We start from the raw sequence: 21,515 nt of genomic DNA on the forward strand, positions 1-21,515 counted from the left end.
CCATACATCTAATATAGCCTAGGCTATAGCTTTTTATCTTATCCTGGAGATTTCACACAAAAAAAAGTGCTGTATTAAAAGGTGATTATCCGTACCGATTATGACGCAAATAATCTGTTTCAGAAGTAATGAATCTGACTTCAGTTTTGAAAATAAAACATGCTCCTCTGAAGTGTGGCGAAACCTCTTCATGATTGGCTGGTGTATTTCAGCGCTTCAGTGACGGGCCCTGGTAGGCGTCATCAACAACAATATCGCTGTTTCCGGTCTGTCGTTTTGCTAAAGGTACTACAGCATCCTTTTTACAAAACAATGTTGGAGTTGACAGTGTAGCTCTCGTGAGTTTGGCAGAGTTGTGACGTTTGTCTGCGGGACCTCACGATAGCAGTTTTTTAACCTCGTGTAAGGTAATAATATAATAGTTATAATAGCTGCTACAGTAAGCTGGCGCTAGCTCGCCAGCTAACTAGGGGCGTGCTTTGATCAATGTACGTTATGAGGCTCGTGTGATTTACGCACGTACGCAAGATGTTTGCCTGGAATATTGTTATCGTTAAGATAACCAAATATGCACATATCACGATCTCAAGCGGTAGCGACATAACCTATGCATTGTTACTCCGCTTATCTATCATGTGCTGTCTAGCTAACTTGATCGTGTGGTGGCTGCTCTCGACTGTCTGTGTCTGTGCAGCTGCCTGTTGGCGTGCGGACGAGCATGAGCGACGTGGAGGTGTTCCACGAGAAACAGAGGTTGGAGCTGTGCGCCATCCATGCTCTGAACAACGTGCTTCAGGAGCGGGTGTTCACCAAGGAGACCGCAGACGACATCTGCAAGCGGTGAGATCAGAGCGAAAGCATTTTTGCGTAAACGACCGTTTTCTTTTTATCTAATGCATTTGCTAATTCATTGGTGGGTGTGAATGTTGCATTTACAACTATATACATTCATGCTGATTAAAAAGATTCTGTGCAGATTGTGTTGGATTCTTTTTATGTGTACAATAATAATTTTATGACGTTTGGGTTTCTCTAATGATTTTCTACAGTGTCTCCTGAAAACCCCAAACACATGTCACACTCTCTCAAAACTATTTTGTATTCATGGCATATTTGTAAGTGTTTTGTGTATTTTGTCTATAGGGAAATAACACTGCTGTAGAGCACTGTGAGCTGTGAAATGACAGACAATTCCATATACTTCCATGTTGTATGGCTAAAGTTGTGTGTGTGTGTGTGTGTGTGTGTGTGTTCCTGTACTGCATCAAAATGTTAACAGGATTGTCATAAGAATCATCTGAGATGGATCAGAGTTGTCACATATTACTTAGAGAGTTTCCAGTACAGCTTTTATTTGCTTATCAAGACACATTACAGTGGGATGACTGAAACAGTATGTCATGTAGCCCTAAATGCAACTGCCTGTAGAATACGACTAGTGGCTGGGACACCAGAATTTAGTTTATTTTCCTCCTAATGCACTTCCAACAGCCTTGCCCCTCAGTGTGTGGTGAATCCGCACCGCTCTGTACTGGGGACAGGGAACTACGATGTAAACGTGATCATGGCTGCTCTCCAGAGTCGAGGACTGGCCGCCGTGTGGTGGGACAAACGTAGGTCAGTTTGCCGATTGATTGGCGAGCACCATGTGACACTCACTCGCTCTAACCTATTCCCTTTAAGTTTACATCCGTTGGTCCTCCTACTAATCATTTGATCTTTTCTTGAATTAGACATAGACAAAATCATCTCTCCTGTTCTGTTCTAGGTTAGTACAGAGTTTATATCTGGAGAAGGTGCAGGGCTTCATCTTGAACGTGCCGTCGCGGGTATCGCTGGGAATCGTGTCCCTCCCACTGAGACGCAGACACTGGCTTGCAGTACGGCAGGTCAATGGACAGTACTACAACCTGGACTCTAAACTTAAGGGTCCTGTTTGCATTGGAGGAGAAACAGAACTCAGGTGACTCCCGGGTTTGTAAAACCCATCCGGAGACATACGGCAATAAGGCAGGGCATCAAAGAAGCCATACCTGAGCTCTGCAATGGTTTCCTCTCCCTAACTGTTTTCCTTTACCACTCACTGTTCACATTTTTTTATTGCCCCTTCATTTCCCCTCTTCGTAAAACTTCAGCAATATTCCTATTACTTCTCTCACTGTACTGTACATCTCTCAGCTCACACAAATTTTCCCAACCCTTTTGCTTGCCCACCTCTCCCAGGTCATTCCTCAAAGAGCAGCTGTCTCAGGATGTGGCAGAGATGCTTCTTGTTGTCCAGCGAGAAGTAGAGGATGATGGGACATGGCTGATTCCAGACAACCCTGGAAAATGATCTCTCAGGACAGGATGCGTTCCATGTGCATTTGGACTGAATGTGCAAGCATGCATGCACGGGGGAAGGCAGTTTTGGGACCCGGGAAGGTTTGATTTAATGCAAGCTCCCTCCACGGGAGCAGGGCTACCAAAGAATGTTGGAGTTGCTCACGAACGTCACACTTGCACGCAAAGAGATGCCCCATTGAATGGTTAATGAAAGGGACCTCTTTTCTGCCACAAAGGACATGTTTGTCAGAAAAGTCACAGGCTTGGAAGCTGTGGGTTACAACGGTCATCACAGCTGCATTGACTGCCTTTTTCTCGCTCTCACACACAATTTTTTCTCTCTTTCTATCTCTTCCACATCTCTCTCAGGACAAATGCTTGTTTTGTAAAAGTAACATTTGTGTGTCTTTACTTGTTCTGCCTCTATGCACCGCACTGCTGAAGTAGATTATGCCGCCTGCCCAACTATGCACAGAAAAGATACAGCACAGTTAGTCTTCGCAAATATACTTGTGGTTTCAAGATTTGTTAATCTAATTATGCGTACTACAGAGGACAGGGACTTCTTCTCCTGCCCCCTTATTTGCCCATGTTCCTTTTCCTAATTGGTCATGTAAACATCTCAGAGGACACTCTGAAATTAGTTGTTCACTAATAAAGTGGATTTATAACTTTATTTACATGGAATTGTGTTTCTCAAGTCAATGTCCATTGTAGTCTATACAGGACGTGCACTGGTGCCAAAACATGTCTGGAAGTGGTTCTATATGTGGCACTTGAGTTTGTGGGGGAAGCAGGCCATCAGGGGGCTGAAAATCAGAATAAATCAGTCTGAGACATAGCCAAGGCAATAGCAAAATCTGCTATGTGTCAAACAAGCAACAGTATTACTGCAGATTCCACTATTGGCCAGATAGCACTTCACCTTGCGGCAGGACAGTGACCTAAAACGTACCACTAAAGGAACTCTGGAGTTGCCCTGGCCATGATGTGAAATGTTCTTGATGAGCCAAGTCAGTCATCCAGCCAGAAGCTGAAGGAGCATGTGCCTCACTTACTGAAGACATGACTGAAGGCAGAAGGCTCCCCAAACATGCGGGAAGTGAAAAGAGTTGCATTGTGGCTCTGGCAGGACATCACCAGGAAGATGACTAGCACTGCACAATTGGCTACTGGTCAGGAAATTCAGGTACTGATGAGCTACAAAGCATTTTGCAGCCATGGAAATAAAGCTACCAAACAAATTTAGTATTCTTATTTTTTCCAGTTACTTAAAATCTTCTGAAAATGGGGGACTATGTATAAAAAGATTGTGATAACTGGTTCACTCAAAATGTGTGTGAATACACTCAAAGGAGATACAGGCTTTACTTTAAGCTTATAAGTATTGTTTTACTTAAAATTTAGTGTGTTGGAATGTAGTGCCAAAACAACCAAATTGTGTCCCTGTCTTGTGTCTTCTGGGATACATTTGTATATGTCCCATTTATGAAGTTGTGCCATCCATTCCTTGTAAAATGTTCCACTGGAGCAACAATGTGTTTAGGTTTTTACAGGTACACTTTAATGTATCAGCTCTTTGTGACCTCACTGTTACTCTAGAGTGTAATCCTGATTAGGCTCATACATTCGTGCTCGCTCTTAAGTATGGCCTCGACAAACCATTAAAGAATGGTTTAATATTACTATACCTGAAACCACCATGCAACCAGAATTGAATAAAATATGAGAAAAATGCATTTGTTATGAGTGGCTAGTACAACACTACTGGTGCTTCATTTGTAAGTTGTTACCCAAGCATCTGAAGCTGACTCATTTTCAGACAAAAAGATGCTTTTTGGATGAAGTCTGCATGAAGAGGGTATTGCCTGTAAGTGTTAACTTGTACACTTCTGTACTTGACCTCTAGCTCCAACTGTATAGCCTTGATCCAAGTAATAATCCAGCTATCTTTCACCATTCAATGATCTTTATATTTCTTTTCTAGGATTATCTGGATGATTGTTTTTATTTTTGCCTTGGTTTAATTACCAAAGTAGGATTTAATGGTGATGCTATATAGTCTCTTCAGGTTGGTGGTATGATGATTAGAATTAGACTGGTGTCTCACTCAGTTACTGCCACAAAACACACATGTCCCGGGTCATTGCACCTTTGTTACCATACTTTTATTTAATTTATATTAGACTCTGTAGTGAAAAAGAATGCCATTCAAAAGGAGCATTAAAACCATAAAAACTCAGGTTTTAGGATTAACAAGAGTATGTGAGGAAAGAGAGAGTACTGTCAAATATATATATATATATATATATATATATATATATATATATATAGATATATATATATATATATATATTCGCATACAGAAACACAAACAGTGTTTGTTTTGCCATTATTACAGTTGATCTCAAGTGAATTAGCACATTCCTTCAAACTAGGGTGGATGCTCTAAACTTTCTGGCCCACTGTGTATGTACATCTTTTGTCATAAACAGCACAGGCAAGGTGAATTCTACACAGTTCACTGAAAGGGCACACTGCTCTGACACAAAAGCAGTATAAAAAGTTTCACAGAAATGTAAACACTTTATTTGGCAGTCAAGTTTTTGTTTTGTAAAAATCGAGTTACTGTTGTGTTAAGACCAATCACTCTAAATTGTTAAAAGGTGCTATATCAGAAAAGAGAAAGTGTATTATTGCTGAATACACTGTGACCTCTGCATTGTGGTCAGTGGTAGAGGCTGTATTGCTCAAACACAGCAGTTTAAATTCCCCAACCAGTAGCCTGGGGAGAGGCTAGCTCTCTCTAAAATGTTATTATTTTCATTAATTGTTTTAACCATCAAAGTGGTTTCACACTCAAAAATCATTTACATTGAATATATATTTATATAATATTTCATATGATCATAGTCTCAGAGGGTATACAAGATAATACAGAACTGCCACTTATCGAAAAAGGTACAGTCAAATATTTAAAAAAGAGACAAAACCAAAAATAAGTTCCCAACAAGCTGCATAATCATACAGAGAAATTGTGCCATTATTCCTAGGGGCCCTGTGACTCAGCATACAACATTATAAAACCTCTAAAGTAAAATTGGTAATACATTTTAAAAATAGACCACTACGGTAACATCAATACCATTCTGCTTCCAGCCTCGAGCAAATGGTCACAACAACACTAAACAGATGATGGTGCCTTATATGTCCTGGCTGAGTTTAATATGACCTTTAAATCAAACTGCCAGTCTTTTGAAAAGTGCTTTTGAAAATCAGTGGTACTGACGTTACACATTAGTTTTCACATCCAGAATTCAAATCTCCTTTAACATGATCTTATTTCAATTAAGTGTCCATCAATATGAAAACTAAATATACGCTATATTCATGTTTTTAATACTATACATAAAAATTAGTGCGAATACATGTTCCTCGAACGGGCGGGACTGGAGCGTGACTGACTACCTGCATAGCCTGTCAGCATGCTGGGAGAGTACTGTACTTTCAGAGGGTCAAACGTGATTGGACAGACATGCCACCATAGAGACAGAGATAGACAGATCCACCAGAAGACAGATGCAAAGAGAAGAAAGAGAAGAACAAGAGCAAATGTCAATAAGCCATGAACGAGCAATCAAAACTATAAACAATGCAAAAGAAAAACAGATCTGTACCGCCCAGTCAGGGCCATTTCTAGAGCCAAATCACAAACCCTTCATTTAGATCCCCCTAGTTACTCTAGGGATACGGAACAGCCATGCAAATAATAATGACCATGCAAGAAATCTATATTGTAAACATCAAAGATGGCGTCACTTTCACTTCCGAGCTTCTGAAATACCGACCTGAAAAACGTCACGCGTACAAAGCTTATAATATGCTTATTAAGGCTTCAATTTATGCAAGAAATGTTTTCTGACAACTGTTCAAAATTTGACCACAATTATAGTTATGTTTTTTTCCAAATAGGTACATGAAGTGGACATAACATCAGAGACACCTATATGAAGAGACTAAAGGAGACCTGCATGACTTCTCAAAACAGCCATGGACCCAAAAATGTACCATAACATACAGCAGGCTGTATGGTAGCCTGCAAGTTAGGTGTGCCAGATGTCTTTTTACACGCCATGTATAATGAAAGTTGACATAGCACAATTTGAGCACAAACAGCCAGAACCCTGGCACAGGTAAAAACAATGAGGATGCCACAGAATCACGATGATGTCACAAAGACAGGGGAACTCACAGAAGGGGGCGGGGACTGCCTGTCACTCAGAGGCAGGCTCTCATAACCAGGGTTGCCATTGGAGGAAGTGTTTGGAGTCCTGCATAAAGACACCGAGAGAGGAGTGGAGAGGAGCAAGAAGACCACGAAGGAGGAGAGGCGGAATGGACAGGGAGGAGGGTCATGCCACATTGACGGGTACAGAGAAAAGTGAGGAGAGTGGAGATGGAACCAAGGATGGAGAGAAGGAAGAAGAGAATTAGAGATGGAGACACCCATAATGTCCTACTCATTACAGCTATTCATTGGTGGTAGATCTGACATGAGAGGGAGCAGGCTAGGAGCTAAAGGAAGCAGGAGTGCGGGAGAGTTGAGCAGATGCTTCCTAAATGTGTTATTAGGAGATACCAATTGTATTTTGGTTCCACATAAGAAAAATGAACATTTAAATGTTGTGACAAAGGCAAAAAAGAAGTGTGTGTGTGTGTGTGTGTGTGTGTGTGTGTGTGTGTGTGCGCGTGTGTGCGTGTGTGTGTGTATCTACTGTATATATAGCAATGGTAAGAAGCAAAATAACAGACAAAGAGAGACAAAAAAAGAGTGCAAGAAAGGAAGGCAGACTGAAAGATAAAGCTCAAAGCTGATTTCGGCGGTATAGTTTTGATGATGGGCAGACTTACAGGAAGGGTCAGGACTTTCCCTAAATCATTTCAGACCTCCTCTGATTGGTGAATTCACGTCTGTCTTGGAATGACGGACAGACTGATAGGCAGACACACAGACAGACAGACCACTGGAGTCGGCTAAACTGCACTCAACATATACACCTGTCTGTGCGTCTGTCCGTGTGTATGTGTGCTCGTAGCGTGTCTGTGTGTGTCTTTGTATATAGACATATACATTTGCATGTCCATCTGTCTGAGTTGATGTGAACAACTATATCCAGCTCCATGCATACATGCATGTCTGTCTGTTTGCCTGTACTCTATGTGTGCTCCTAACATATTGACTTAAATTAATATAACACGCTGTTTGTGGCTAGAATTCAACCCATGTCCATGACCATTTACCCACAATACTCTATAAAGGGAAGAAATTGTAATCCATACTTTGTATAACGTAGATAATGCTATGTAATTTATCTTACTGAAACTCCTGAGTCAGAAGGATTTAGGAATTGATACATGTTTGTGTGATCCACAGAACGGAGAGACTCTATTCGAGCAGAATCGTCCTGTCTGTCTGTCCGTGGGTCTGTGTACATGTTACTCACGGTAAGGGAGGCGCGCTAGAAAAGGGGGGCGTCCAGCCGGCCCCCTGGTAACTATAGAAGGGGGGCAAAGCCCCGCGCTGGGAGCCCACGGCCGTCTGTCTACGTGCCTGATGGGATGTGAAGGGGTCCTCGCTCTCGCTGTCCGAGTCCTCATAATCCTCTGAGTCGCTGTTCCATTAAAAGAGGAAATGGGATTAAAAAAAAGGTCCACAATAAACACTGACAGCATGTGACACAAGTGAGAAGAGTTTCCTAACGCACAGGCAGTGCATGTAGTTTTTCCTTCTTACGCATACATAGAGCAGTCATCAGATAAAAGCAATCAATCCAGACAGTAGCCTGTTAATATATGTCTCTACCAGCCCTTAACAAAGGCCTCGTTAATCTAAGGATTTTTATGTATCCGAGATTTGGAATCTGTGGCACAGGCACAGCAGAACAACTAAATCTTATAGCCAACCATGTTACTTTTAGATTTACAAACCAGATTTGGATTTGGCAAAATGTGGGATGTGCTTTAACCACTGGGGTGGAGCAGTCTTCCACTACTATAATTTAGGTTTTTCCTTCATTATCTCCACTTTTCAAAAATGTCAGTTTTTAGTGTTGATGAGATGGAAGAACGACACTCTCAGCATTCAAAGTCAAACCTTCAGCTATTAGAATGCATGTGAGTTTTAATGCTTGAGAACATTTAAGCAAATAAGTATTTTAATACTTGAGCTCAAGTGGATATTTAAATGCTGAAATTCACTATATGCTAAGATTCTCAGTTATTTCTGCTATAAGTCAAGTGGGTTTTGTACGCTTCCAGTCTGAACTAAGAGAGGCACACTGAGCCTATGAAGTGGAAGGAGGAAATAAATGAGCAGATTAATAGTTAAAACAACATAAACAAACTAAGGGCTAGTGGTCACGCATATCTGATGTGTGCACACCTGTGGTGTCACTCACTAGAGTAGGTTTTCACAGTTTGTTTCTGAAAATGCTAAGGAAATAATCATCATTTAGGTTCCAGTCAGAATGTTCAAGCAAGGGGTCTGTTAGCACATGGGAAATGCAAAGCATAAGTTTTGCTCATGATTACAGTCACAGTGCTTACAGACCACAAAGTGAGCTAGTTGAAAACTCTCTCAGTCATTGACATACTGAGTTTTCCATTACTGCCGTTAAGTTTTCTGTGGGAAATCCCAGTGTTAATTTCCTTGTGTCACTCCTCATATTGTACAACATGTACATAATTAGAAGGGGTTACCAATGTGCTAGATATGCCGAATCTGCAATGACATTTATAAAAAATCAATAAAATACAGTATTTTCCTAAATAATTAGTGATTAATTAAGTGTTAATTAAATGGTATTAGGGTTATATGTAGTAAGTAGTGCATACATACATTAGACATACATTGCTTCCTGTATATGAAGGCTTAACACAAAAACATTCACAATAACATTACAAACAGCAGGAACCACACAGAAACACTATCTAGCAAACGACAGGAACCACAGAAACATTCACAATAACATTACAAACAGCAGGAACCACAGAGAAACATTCACAATAACATTACAAACAGCAGGAACCACAGAGAAACATTCACAATAACATTACAAACAGCAGGAACCACAGAGAAACATTCACAATAACATTACAAACAGCAGGAACCACAGAGAAACATTCACAATAACATTACAAACAGCAGGAACCTGACAGAAATATTCACTATAACGTTATAAAAGGCAGGAACCACACAGAAACACTACCTAGCAAAGCTCCTCCAGGCTCCAGGCAGGGAGCAAAGGATGGCTGTGAACGCCAGAGCAGAAAGGAATGAGTAGAGAGAGAGATAAAGCAATCCCTCCATCCCATCATAGCACAGGCCTTTCAGAGAGTCGATATAGTCCTGAAAGATGGGGACAGGGATGAAGAGAAAGATGGAGAGACGAAGGCTTTTGCATACACATTTTTCAGTCACATTCACTGTTAAAGTAATTTGCTTCAGAGGTACAGCAATCACACCAGAGCTGAGGAAGTCACACTAGAGGGGAAAGCTGGTTGCTATGGTTACCTTGTTAAGGCCTCGGCAGTTGAGCAGCGCCACCAGCTGGTGGAAATTGCCCTCGGTGATGTTGAGCATCTGTTGCACCTCCCTCAGTGGCTTCTGCAAGGGAAACAACACACCTACAGACGGCGGCCGTTTTGAGGCTCTCGGCAGTGTACTAGGCGGTGATTCTTCAGTGGTTGTGCTCAGGAAGGAGACTTTCTCACCTCCGCTTTCGGGAATCGAGGGAGTGTGTCTCGCTCCAGATTGAAGAGGTGGGAGTGGATGCTAGACAGTGCTCTCTGGGACTGGGTGAGCAGCTGCAGCCAGTTTAACACACACACACACACACACACACACACACACACACATATATATACACATACACACACACACACACATACACACACACATACACATTAATACCAAGAAACAGAATTATTAGCCAGAATTAATACTACTATAATTGCCAAATGTGCTCCTACTTTTAATTTCCAAAAGGTAGAAGACACAGGGTCTACTTTACCAGATTGTGCTTATCACCACTATTATAACAATGTTCATTTTAAAAGGCACGATTTCCACAGTACTCCCCCCTGTGATATCAGGCCCATGCTCATTTTCTTCTGTGAGACATCTTACATGCACCAAAATTAGTCCATTTGCAAATGCTTTTAAGCAAGACTTATTTTTATTTTACATGCAACCCCAAAATCTGCACAAATCTGAGCTTGCGCTTTACCAACTTGAGTGCGTTTCTGGACACATGCAGCACATATGATACACCAAGACAGCAACAGATTTTAGCCTATTTTTAGACAAAAAAGGTATTACCTGCTGGAAGGGGCTAGTCATTCGCCTACTACAGCTCAAGTAATAGTCCAGGATTTCTATCAAGAAAGAAATTTGGTAAGGTTTGTGTGTGTGTGTGTGTGTGTGTGTGTGTGTGTGTGTGTGTGTGTGTGTGTGTGTGTGTGTGTGTGTGTGTGTGTGTGTGTGTGTGAGAGACAACAAAAAACTGAAAAAGACAGAAACAGGTGATAAATGACAACACCTGTGCTTGTCCCCGTGGTGAAGTGAGTAGAGTTGACTACAAATGTGTTTGGGTCAAAGCAAAAATCGCTGAGTGCCTGTGAGAGAGAGAAACAGAAAGAGAGAGAGAGAGAGCGAGAGAGTCAGGATAGAAAACAGAATGGCACAGTGACCGAATGACATACATCCCTCATCTCTCCAGGGCTGCTGCTATTGATCTACAATACTCACTGACACAGATAGAGAACATGTCTGTTCACATCCCTCCCTCTCTCTGCCTCTTTCTCTCACTGCCTCTGTCCCTCACGCCTCCCACACACTCTCATTCTACTCATCTACTCATTTTTTTTTTCATTCTTCCTCCACTCCCCCGACTACTGTCTACCTTACTGTCTGTCTTTCTTTTTCACACACTCTCTTTCCCTAGTGGTATGTAGAAGCTTGTAATTAATCAGCCTTAGCTGTGAACAAGGCTCGGCACAAGTCGTGCCCGGACAAGAGAGAATGAAAGCGATAGAAAGGCGGCAGAGAAATGCTGATAGAGAGACAGAGAGAAAGAGAGAAGAAAAGAGGGAGGGAGGGAGGGAGGGAGGGAAGGAATGAGAGTGGTGCCTGTTCTTGTTGGCTGCCTCGGGACAGTGGAACTCTATGTTGAGGGCCAGCAACTGCCATCCCCTCCTGACACTCTTTCTCCCGCTCTGGCCTCCTGCGGGGTAGTTTGAGGAGTTTGAGGAGTGAACGACATCCCCCCACATCCTACTTGTTCTCCACTTGTCTCTGTCTTGGCCTCTTTTCTTCCATCATCCTTTCCTGTTCGGGCTGCTAAGAACTCTCATGCCATCAGCCACCCTGCATCCCTTTTCTCCAGTTCACAAAGAGCACTCAGTGGTCTTACCCAATTCTCCCATTCTATTGCCTTTTTGGGTGTCTGCCACTGCTGCAGTTACCTAAGAGGAAGAGCTTTTCACAGTTCACACCCCCTCACTCACACAAAGTGACTGTTGAAATTTTTAAGATTCATAGTCATGGTCGGATTTTTCCACAGTTTAACACAAAAGCATCTCCTGAACATGCGCGCATGGGCGCGTGTACACACACACACACACACACACACACACACACATACACACACACACACACACACACACACAGGCTCTGTTCTGTTCTGAATAGGCTACCCGCCTGCAGAGGGCTGTTTTTCAGCCTTGTAGCTGAGAGCAGGCAGCAGGGCATAGTGGTGCTGAATACTCACCACCACTGTGGCTGTTTCCAGGCCAAGGGATCCCCAGCTCAGAAACAGAGCCAACCAGGCCAAAACCGTCATCCTGCAAACAAACAAACACACGCGCACGCACACACACACACACACACACACACACACACACACACACACACACACAAACACACACACACACCACACATGCACACATACGTACATGCACACACACGCGCACACACACACACACACACACAGTGGACTGACTGTCACCATCTGTTTGTCTGTCTTAATGCATCAGCAGGCAAAAAAGCCCTTGTGTTTCATAATTGGCAGACTTTTACATTCTATCATGTCGTTAACTTCTGTGGAATCTATTACATTTTCATTTTCTTCTACAGTCCTTTGAAACATAGCATGGTACACACAGAAACAAGCACAGTATAGCAGGTACATCATAAGAGGTACAATCACTCTGCCACACACTGACATGGCATATAGAGAGTCAACAGTGTTGTATAATATTTGTGTATAACACTCACAGAATAAGGAGCCATCGGACCTGTTTAGCCAAGCCTAGCAGGATAAACAGACACACCACCAGATCCAAAAGTAAAAGCAACACATATGATAGCCACCTGTACAGCGAAACAAACAACACAGTGTTAGTGCGTGGAGCTTTCAGCCTTTCAGTACAACAGGGCCTATATTGTAGAGGATCAACACTGTACACCTGCAGTTCAAATGAATAACAATCCATAATGTCTACAACCCACTCACTGCCCACTCTTTCTTCACCTGTAGTCCTCATTCACCAGAAGGATGTTGGCTGCCCACCCCGGAGAGAAGGATGAAGGTATGCTGTTGGATGTGGGGGTCAGCGTGGGCGCTACGGAGGGCGGGGCAGGGGTCAGGAGCCTGGCTGCGCTTTCATTTCCAGTGGGCCGTGACGCGGCAGTGCTGAAGCTCAAGCCCTTGCTCAGAGTGATGGAGGAAAGAAGGGAGGCCACGCGCTCAGACAGACGCCGGCAGGAGCGCGTGGACACCAGGGCAGGTTTGCTCCCCCCAAACACCTCCTCCAAGGAGGTGAGAGGCCCCAAGACGGACTGCTGCAGCCCAGCCACGGTGTCCGAAACCTGGGAGTGGCGGGGGGGGGGGGGGGGGGGGGGTAGTGGGGAGTGGAAAGTGGAGGGAGAAAAAATGTGGAGGAGACAAAAGAAAAAGACAGGACAGGAGCAGAGGAGCAGAGGAGGAGGCAGCTAGCCAGATCAATGCAAATCAACAGTGTCATTGTCTCACAGACACACACACACACACACACACACACACAAACACACGCACGAGCACACACAAACACAAACACAAACACACACACATACTCACACACACACAAACACACACACACACACAAACACAAACACACACAAACATGCACGTACGCATGCGCACACAAACACACACACAGACACTCGTTTCATTTGCATTTGGGGAGGGGAGCTGTTTGTATGTGTGGTTTTCTCACCAGAAGATTGATGGAAGCCAGCGTGTAATTGGCAGTGAGCAGAGATGAGGTCAACTGATACATCCCATCGTTAGCCTCACTGTTACCATAGAAACCAATGCCTATGGCAACACTGTGAGAGGTTGAAAAATGGAAATTGGGAAAAGAGGAATGGGTGGGATGGGAGGGTGCAGGAAGTTATTTAATTCAATTACATTTGCATTCTAATTGACTTTGCCCTTAGCAGATAGCAAGCAAATCACTGAAATGGTAGAGTGACTCGGACCTAAGCGTGAAATACACCCATACTGAAAACTACGCCTACACATATCGCTCATATATTTAGACATATTTAGTCAGATTAAGCTTCAGGCCAGATGCTAATCAGATCCATCATGCCACCAGAAAGGGTACAACCCAATTTTTCACTGTCTGACCCAGATTAAACAAAAGAAAAAAGCATTTAAAAAAAGGGTTTTTTTTTTTATTATATATATATATATAATTAAAAAAAAAAACTTTTTTAAAATGGAGCTCAGCTTCATATATATATATATATATATATATATATATATATATATATATATATATATATATATATATATATATATATATATGTATGTATTTATGTGTGTGTGTGTGTGTGTGTGTGTGTGTGTGTGTGTCACCAATAATTATTTGTACTGTGTACTGTCAGTAAATGTGTTGCGCTTTGTGTGTGAAGACAAGATGCCTTCCACACTTTCAACATCAGACATCTTGTATACTCGATCAAAATTCAGCTTTTATTATACAGGTCAATATAGATAGTGGGAGAATGATGTCATCATTCTGACATGGCAAGCCAAAGAAAAATAAATCCAGATTCCAAGCATCTGTCTTCTTGCAGTGCCTCCGTTCTTCTGCATGCATGACGTCGCTCCATAACACAGCAAGAGAAGATGCCTTTGGTTCCTTATTCCATTTTCATCCAGCCAATATTCTGAGTTCTTAGATCCTCTGCGTTATTCACCAAGGAGGTCTTTGCCATGAATCCTGCTAAGGGCGGGATTTAAAACGAAGCAGGCTTTCCAGGGAGAAACTGGAGCTCAGCTTCTGTACTGCAGTGTTCTCTGACCAGGCTCACGCAACCAGGAGTGTTGACAGTGTGAGTGCTCAAAGTATTATAGTGTGGAAGGCACATGACCTAAACTTTTGCGACCTAAACACATGACCTAAACTCTCTGTTCACAGAGAGGGAATAAATAAATAAATAAATAAATAAATAAATAAATGCATTGCTACCCATGCACGGAATGTTACATTACATAATAAAAGTCCTGCAGCAACCCCACAGGATAACTAAATAACCACAAGATAATAAGCTTTAGGCTTTTTAGTAAAAATATGGCTTATCATTATTGCCTGTAAAACAGAGACATTGCATCAAGTGTCACAAGGGCAAGAAATATTACCAGCACAGCGTAACGGCTGCCACGGACACCCAGGTGACGCAGCAGATGCCACGCCCCTTCCTGGCACGGCTGCCGTCATCGTCGTCCTCCTCCTCTTCCCTTCCGGAGTTGCTGCGGTGGCAGCAGCAATAGTGGATGAGGAAGGAGAGGATCACGAGGAGGGAGAGCACGAGCGCGATGGCTGAGAGGCTGGAGAGGACCAGAAGAGTCTGGGAAAAGGATAGGACAAAGGGAAGAAAGGATGAGGGAACGCAAAACAGAGCAGCATTACCAGTTCAAAAGGCTTAGAGAGGCTAACGGAGCCCTAGCAACCCGATTTGGTCAATACAGCTTAAAATACTCCATTTTACTGAACTACAAATGAATCAGATCCAGAAACCAGGCAGATTTAAGTGAACGTGCACTATTGGTACACCAATGCCTCGTATGCACAAAGTGGATGCAGAGAGTGCTTAATTTAACAATTGGTTGCATATCTGATTAGAGGATTTAGAATATAGGCCACAAATCCATTGCTTTCAGACAACAGAATGCTCCCATGGAATTCAGCATTACATAAAATGGAGACTGTCCTTAATTTCATTGGCTGACACAAAGTGGCGGCTCCAGTACTCTACTCCAATCGGAATGAGGGAGAGGAGACAAGTAATTACTACATATTTTTGGCCTCGCGCTGTCAACCACACACACACACACACACACACACACATGAACATACACACTGCTTCACAGATTCGTATATTCCACACCCAGTGTCTCTGTCCATCTGCCTGCTCTGTCTGTCTCTCTGACTATCTGATTCTGCTTGTTGTCTCATCCCCCAGTGCGTCCATTCCCTCTCTCTCTCATCCATTCTCTCTCTCTCTCATCCATTCTCTCTCTTCTCTCATCCATTCTCTCTCTCTTCTCTCATCCATTCCCTCTCTCTCTCATCCATTCTCTCTCTCTTCTCTCATCCATTCTCTCTCTTCTCTCTTTCCCACAATCTCCCTGCTGTTCCCCTCCCTCTCCTGCATTCGTACTCCTGCTTGCCTTTGCATTCTCTCTTTTTTTGATCCACACCAGTGGATATCTATTAATAATGTGACCTACTTAAACACATCCACTGTTTCTCTGTCCCTCTCTGTCCTTCTCTTGCAACCCCTGTCCTCCCCTCGGAAGGCTCCCCCTTCGCTTCCCTTTCAGTTCAGTCCAGCTGAGTCTCTCCTCAAACACAACCCCTGCGGAGGCCAGCACTTCACACGGTTAGTCTCCGCAGCTGTGGAGGCCAGCACTCAATACAGGCTCTGCAGCTGTGTCTTAGAAAGTATAACTGCTTAATAAAGTCTAAACTGGATGAAAGCACAATGAACATCAAGAGAAATATAGTTTTTGGGGTACAACTGTGCTAACATTTTAGGTAACATACTCCTCAGTAAATAGCAGTGTACAAACACTGTGCTTTACAGGCTATATCAATCAAAATGTGATCAGCCTAACTTTCTGACACCACTAAAATACAGATCATAATAAATGCCATTAAAAGTAAAATCAATTGCACTTTTAACAAGTACAAGTACAATAATTTTAATTTTATTCATGTCTATACATGTCCCTGTAATTGAAAAAACTAAACATATGTATTATTGTATATTCATATTGTGTTTAGCTCACATTTGGTGCAACACTGGAATAATAGACTACTCTCTCTTTTAGGAAATAGGATATTCCTTTCTAGACACTCAGACTTGCCTACTATGCTGTACATTAGACAAAATGCTTAATAGCATTATGTCTAATGTACCACACTTGTGCTATGATCCAGTGCAGAAGAGCATTTTCTGTATAGCATAAAATGAAATTATTATTCAACAAATCTTATAGAGAGCTCTGCTTCTTTCCATCTTTTCCTGTTCACCATTAAGAGAATGACAGAATGAGAGACAGATAGAATGAGAGCGAATATGTTTGTGCTATAATTCTGGTCCCACGACGCCATGCTCAGATCCTGACAAAATGAGAGAGAAAGCAATAGCTGTTGGAGGTAAAGTAGACACTGAGACAGAAATAGTTTGCATGTGCCTCTCTGCACACTAAATCTACCCACTGGTACCAGCTGTCAAGTGTGAACACTGCATCTGAGAGAGAGGGAAACAAACAGAAGGAGGGGCTCTAAGAAAGGAAAAGAACCTGTTGGTACTCCCAGCTGTCCGGCGCAAACACGTTGTCTCGCGTCTGCATGGTCAGATCGAGGCGAGGTAGAGCGTGGCATAGCCGTACCCACATCGAAGGGCTGTAACTGGGCACAGTTGCCATGGCAGCCATTGGCCCTGTTCACCACCTTTACCCCTCTTCACAAAGAGAGAGGGAGGGAGAGAGAAAATATAATTTAAAATTAGAGAGGAAGATGTACAGATGGGATGGGAAATATTAAACCCAGCAACTGCCAGCACAGCAGAGGACCATAGAAAAAGAGTTGGATAGAGACACGAAGAGGTAGGTTAAGAAAGTAGGTTAAGAACAGAAACAGCGGACATCTGACTGCTACTGCTGCTATTAGTAGGCTTCTGCTGCTACTTCTACTCTAACACACACACACACACATACACACATTCTCTCTCTCACACACACACACATACACACACACTTTTGCTGATCATGGGTCAGCAGAGCAGAATGGATTAAGAGAACAAGGTGTGTCTGTTTAAGAGTTTTTCCAAAAGGCTTGTTTACTCTTATGTTTCATCCACGCATAGAGATTATTTTAACTAACTTTCTTTTTCTGTGTCAATAGGATGTGTCTGAATAGGCATATCACAGACAAATTAACATATTTCAGTCTGTAATCAAAGCTTATCCACTGGCTGGCAAAACAGGAGTATTGCATGTCTGCACATTTGACCTGGATTTATTCAAGAGTAATTAGTCTTCGTATGTTCGATAATGTGGAACATCGATACAACTCTGAAAATATCAGCACTAAGAGAAATCAGCACCAAGTGAAATTAGTATGCATTAAAACATGCCACAGAAACAGCAGTGCTTATCACTTCATGAGCTGGCAAAGCACAACACTGGACTTACGTCCTATTCAGATATTGTAGCTAGCCATGTGATCAACCATACGACTAACTGTAGCACAGTAATTTACAAATCTTACAAGACAGTTAAAAACATGACTAAGATATGTTCATTAAACCATGCAAGTACGACCGCAGTAGGGGTGAATGGATCCTAACTTTGATAAAAAGCCTACTCTCAAACTAAAAACATATCTACAACACCTCTGCGTATTAATTGCCATACTGCAATAAATAGAAGCAGTATTTTTAAGATGTGTGACTTTGCACATTGAAATAGCCAGAAAAAATACACATTCAACTCATTAAGAAAGCATTCCTAACATGCCAGATTGTGGTTGACCTTGGGGAAGCAGATCAGCCTTGTAGCATCAATACCAACTAGTGCCATACCATCTAGGTGCCACCTAGAAACACGACGGACTGAAAAAAAAAACAAAAAAAAACAAAAACAGTTTGACAGCCGTTAAACATCCAGTGGCTGTTAGTGCCTCTGAGCTCCAGCTCCACCGCCGTCAATACAAACACTCCCACATGTCTCGATATGATTCATTTTGTCAGCCCGTTATCGCGGCGGCGCGTGTTACGTAACGGAAGGCAGAGAAACGTGAGTTCGGTCGCACGTGACAGATCGACGACACGAATCTGGACCAAAACCTGGAACTTCAGCTTCAAGACGAGAATGTTTATTTAGACAGACACACCCTCTGCTCTTTTGCCCTTTGACACGTGGACGTTGATTTGTGCTTGTGTTGCACAGTATATACCGCTACACAAAAATGCGTTAACTGTGACCTTTTATAATCAACTGCAGCAGCAATTCAGCAGCTTCATAAATGCTCTCAAATCATTAAAACTGGCTGATAGGATAATGAATCAGAAGACAGCACCATAAAAGGCAGTGATCATTGCATGATGTAGTTATTCATACAACATTAACATTTTAAAAGGCCATTGCCTACATTGCCTTCTCTTTGACTAACGAGCTGGCAAGACTCCCTGTAAGATATTTGCCGAGTCTGTCCCGTGGTCTTCTTATCACTACGGCCATCTGAACGCTTTTGACTTGGATGAGTGTCCAAACTGTAATAAATGCTGCTTCATATTTTTAAAGCTACATGCTGAAACAAATACAGGTGACTTGGAGCGCTGGCTCAAACACACGGACTGATTCTAGTCTAGTAATGTTGGCGCCCTTGTCCTGTTTGCGTCCTTCTGGGATGGATTGTTTGGGAGGGATAGTTTACACTACAGCGTCCACGGAAAACGTTTTAGGATCTCTGTCATTATGCCTGGTGTACGTTTATGTATATCAGCCGGCTCTGCTGATAAAACCAAGTCACGTTTCAGTTTTGAATAATGTAAACATCAATTTAATCAAATGTGTAGCGGTTAATCCCTTTAGAATTCTAAGGATAAAAGCTTGATATTGATTGCACTTTTGTAAGTGAATTTGATTTGAAAATCATTCTTATTTTTTTTCGTTTTTTGAGCCTCGTTCAATGACATACTTACATACTTGGCTTCAGCTATGAAATTTCTAATAACTCTTCGATTAATTATTTCTGGCGGCTCATTCGTCTTTCTTAAAAAAAAAAAAAAAAAAAAAAATTAATAGCACAATGAAATGTCCTACTCTGTATCGGTGGGAACTGCCCTCAAACAGAGAAAGACATTCAAACCAACACGGATGAACCAGGGGCATAAAAAGCAACATTTAGAAATATATATATTAAACCTTTTCCTACCTTTAATTAGATCCTACTATAGGAGCTTCCACTTGCCACGCGTTTGTCAATGTATATTCAATTAGATGCCACTAATTGAAATAAATTGCTGCCGATGAAACGCTTTGTTTGCCTCATGAAAAAAAGCATCCTCACTGGCAGGCGTTGTTGCATTAGTGAAAAGAATATTGCAAATTATACATCAAATTCTGCTTTTCCGATGTCCTCTTCCATCAACTGGAATAAGTACTGGTTGATGGATGATCGAACAGTCAAAGAATGATGACAATAACCGGCGGGTCTCGATTAAGAATTCCCAAGGGATGCTTTCAGTGGATGAAAATGAGATCCTCAAAAAACCGATGCCTGTCCGTCAATTTCAGAACGCACACCGACCGTACCGCATCATCAACCCAATAACGACCTTCATCATCGTATTCGTCATCCTCGATGAGTTTGGTGCAAATGGTGAATGAAAGAGCTCTCCTGTAGCTTTCTCTAATTGGAAAACTTTGGCATTTGGTTGTTTTCCATTTAGCGTGACTGTCCTTTATAAAAATTATGCAAAGTAAAAAAAAAAATTATAAAGGAAAATTACTGGTAACCTACAGTGGTCTTGAACTAAGGTGATGATATTTAGAATAGGAAAAAAACTTTGTGTGAGGACCTCTCAAAGATGTTACTATGGGCCAAAACAATGGCAGATCCTATGAAATTGGTGTGTACCAAAAGGTTGGCTTGATGGAGAATGAAGTTATCTGAGAGAGAGAGAGAGAGAGAGAGAGAGAGAGAGAGAGAGAGAGAGAGAGAGAGAGAGAGAGAGAGAGAGAGAGGGAGAATTGGTGTAGAAAAGTCAAAAAGGACGCCCTGATGGAATGGAAAGTCAAAGAGCAGCTCTTAGCAATGGAGACGCAAAAGAGGAGGAGGTGAGAAGGGCAGTGATGAAAAGGAGAAAAGCTGATATGGCCACTGGTAAAAGAGAAAAGATGCGCAAGCAGCAATTGCCTTGTGAACAACGAAGTAACAACAAAAAGCAAAGTAACGAGCCAATCCTAGCAAATCTTTTTGAACAAACCTTGCTTAATTTGACGCAAATCCTTGCGAAACGTGCTTCAAATTGAACATCTAGTAGAATTTAGGAAAACAGACGGCAGGATTAAAAACTGGGGGTCTGAGAAAATATGCAAGGATGCTCTGCAGGCCCAAGAGGATTTGATCGACAGAGGAATTATTAAAACAACGAAACAACGAATATAAATTCGAGTGAGAGACGGGAGAGAAAGAAGACATGGCCATGAATGTGGGCGAGATGGGGAGACAGGGAACGCGTTGTTTTTTTAATGTGCCGCTGAAAGATGTGGGGGATGGGTGGAGTAGAGATGGAAGGGTGGGCTGAGCAAGCATTGGGACCAGCAGAAAGATACTGATTCATATACAATAGCCACATTGGGATAGGATTCAATTCACATGGGTCCTGAGGTAATTCCCTCTTTTACGTGCGCCCATGTGCTTATTACCTCAGAGAAAATTACACGCTGAATTACCTACTGTCTCCCACATCAACAGTAGCCTGTAAATTATAGTGCCGCCAGGGTACAAATTTCCATGCTTTTTCAGGCAGATACCTCGCACTGTAAAAACAAATGACCGCTGCT

The 21,515-nt window shown here is 42.3% G+C and overlaps 2 protein-coding genes across 10 annotated transcripts; one reads left to right on the top strand and one right to left on the bottom strand.

Moving 5' to 3' along the window:
• The first annotated feature begins 212 nt into the window (after positions 1 to 212).
• Positions 213 to 3,005, top strand: josd2 (Josephin domain containing 2). 3 transcript variants are annotated; one of them, XM_026999227.2, is made up of 5 exons: positions 213 to 285; positions 695 to 840; positions 1,492 to 1,617; positions 1,769 to 1,963; positions 2,224 to 3,005. In XM_026999227.2, exons 2-5 carry the CDS (start codon positions 719 to 721, stop codon positions 2,333 to 2,335), a joined length of 555 nt encoding a protein of 184 aa, XP_026855028.1. In that variant the 5' UTR covers positions 213 to 285; positions 695 to 718; the 3' UTR covers positions 2,336 to 3,005. The 3 variants fall into 3 exon arrangements, with proteins under 3 accessions (XP_026855028.1, XP_026855027.1, XP_026855029.1); XM_026999226.2 differs by having other exon boundaries at positions 243 to 407; XM_026999228.2 differs by having other exon boundaries at positions 243 to 402.
• A 2,022-nt stretch (positions 3,006 to 5,027) lies between these two features.
• Positions 5,028 to 21,136, bottom strand: ttyh1 (tweety family member 1). Of its 7 annotated transcripts, XM_035530466.1 has the most exons (16): positions 20,936 to 21,134; positions 19,882 to 20,618; positions 17,244 to 17,404; positions 15,075 to 15,283; positions 13,642 to 13,753; positions 12,918 to 13,255; positions 12,662 to 12,757; positions 12,156 to 12,228; positions 10,926 to 11,001; positions 10,706 to 10,761; positions 10,099 to 10,191; positions 9,899 to 9,991; positions 9,594 to 9,733; positions 7,830 to 7,997; positions 6,578 to 6,656; positions 5,028 to 5,824 (listed from the first exon to the last, which is right to left on the bottom strand). In XM_035530466.1, exons 3-16 carry the CDS (start codon positions 17,376 to 17,378, stop codon positions 5,741 to 5,743), a joined length of 1,752 nt encoding a protein of 583 aa, XP_035386359.1. In that variant the 5' UTR covers positions 17,379 to 17,404; positions 19,882 to 20,618; positions 20,936 to 21,134; the 3' UTR covers positions 5,028 to 5,740. The 7 variants fall into 7 exon arrangements, 6 of the variants coding, with proteins under 6 accessions (XP_035386359.1, XP_035386362.1, XP_035386361.1 ...); XM_035530469.1 differs by having other exon boundaries at positions 5,028 to 5,829; positions 19,882 to 21,136; XM_035530468.1 differs by lacking the exons at positions 19,882 to 20,618; positions 20,936 to 21,134 and adding an exon at positions 18,527 to 18,711.
• Positions 21,137 to 21,515: the final 379 nt, after the last annotated feature.

The sequence above is a fragment of the Electrophorus electricus genome, chromosome 10 (genome assembly GCF_013358815.1).
Source record: "Electrophorus electricus isolate fEleEle1 chromosome 10, fEleEle1.pri, whole genome shotgun sequence".
NCBI lineage: Eukaryota > Metazoa > Chordata > Actinopteri > Gymnotiformes > Gymnotidae > Electrophorus > Electrophorus electricus.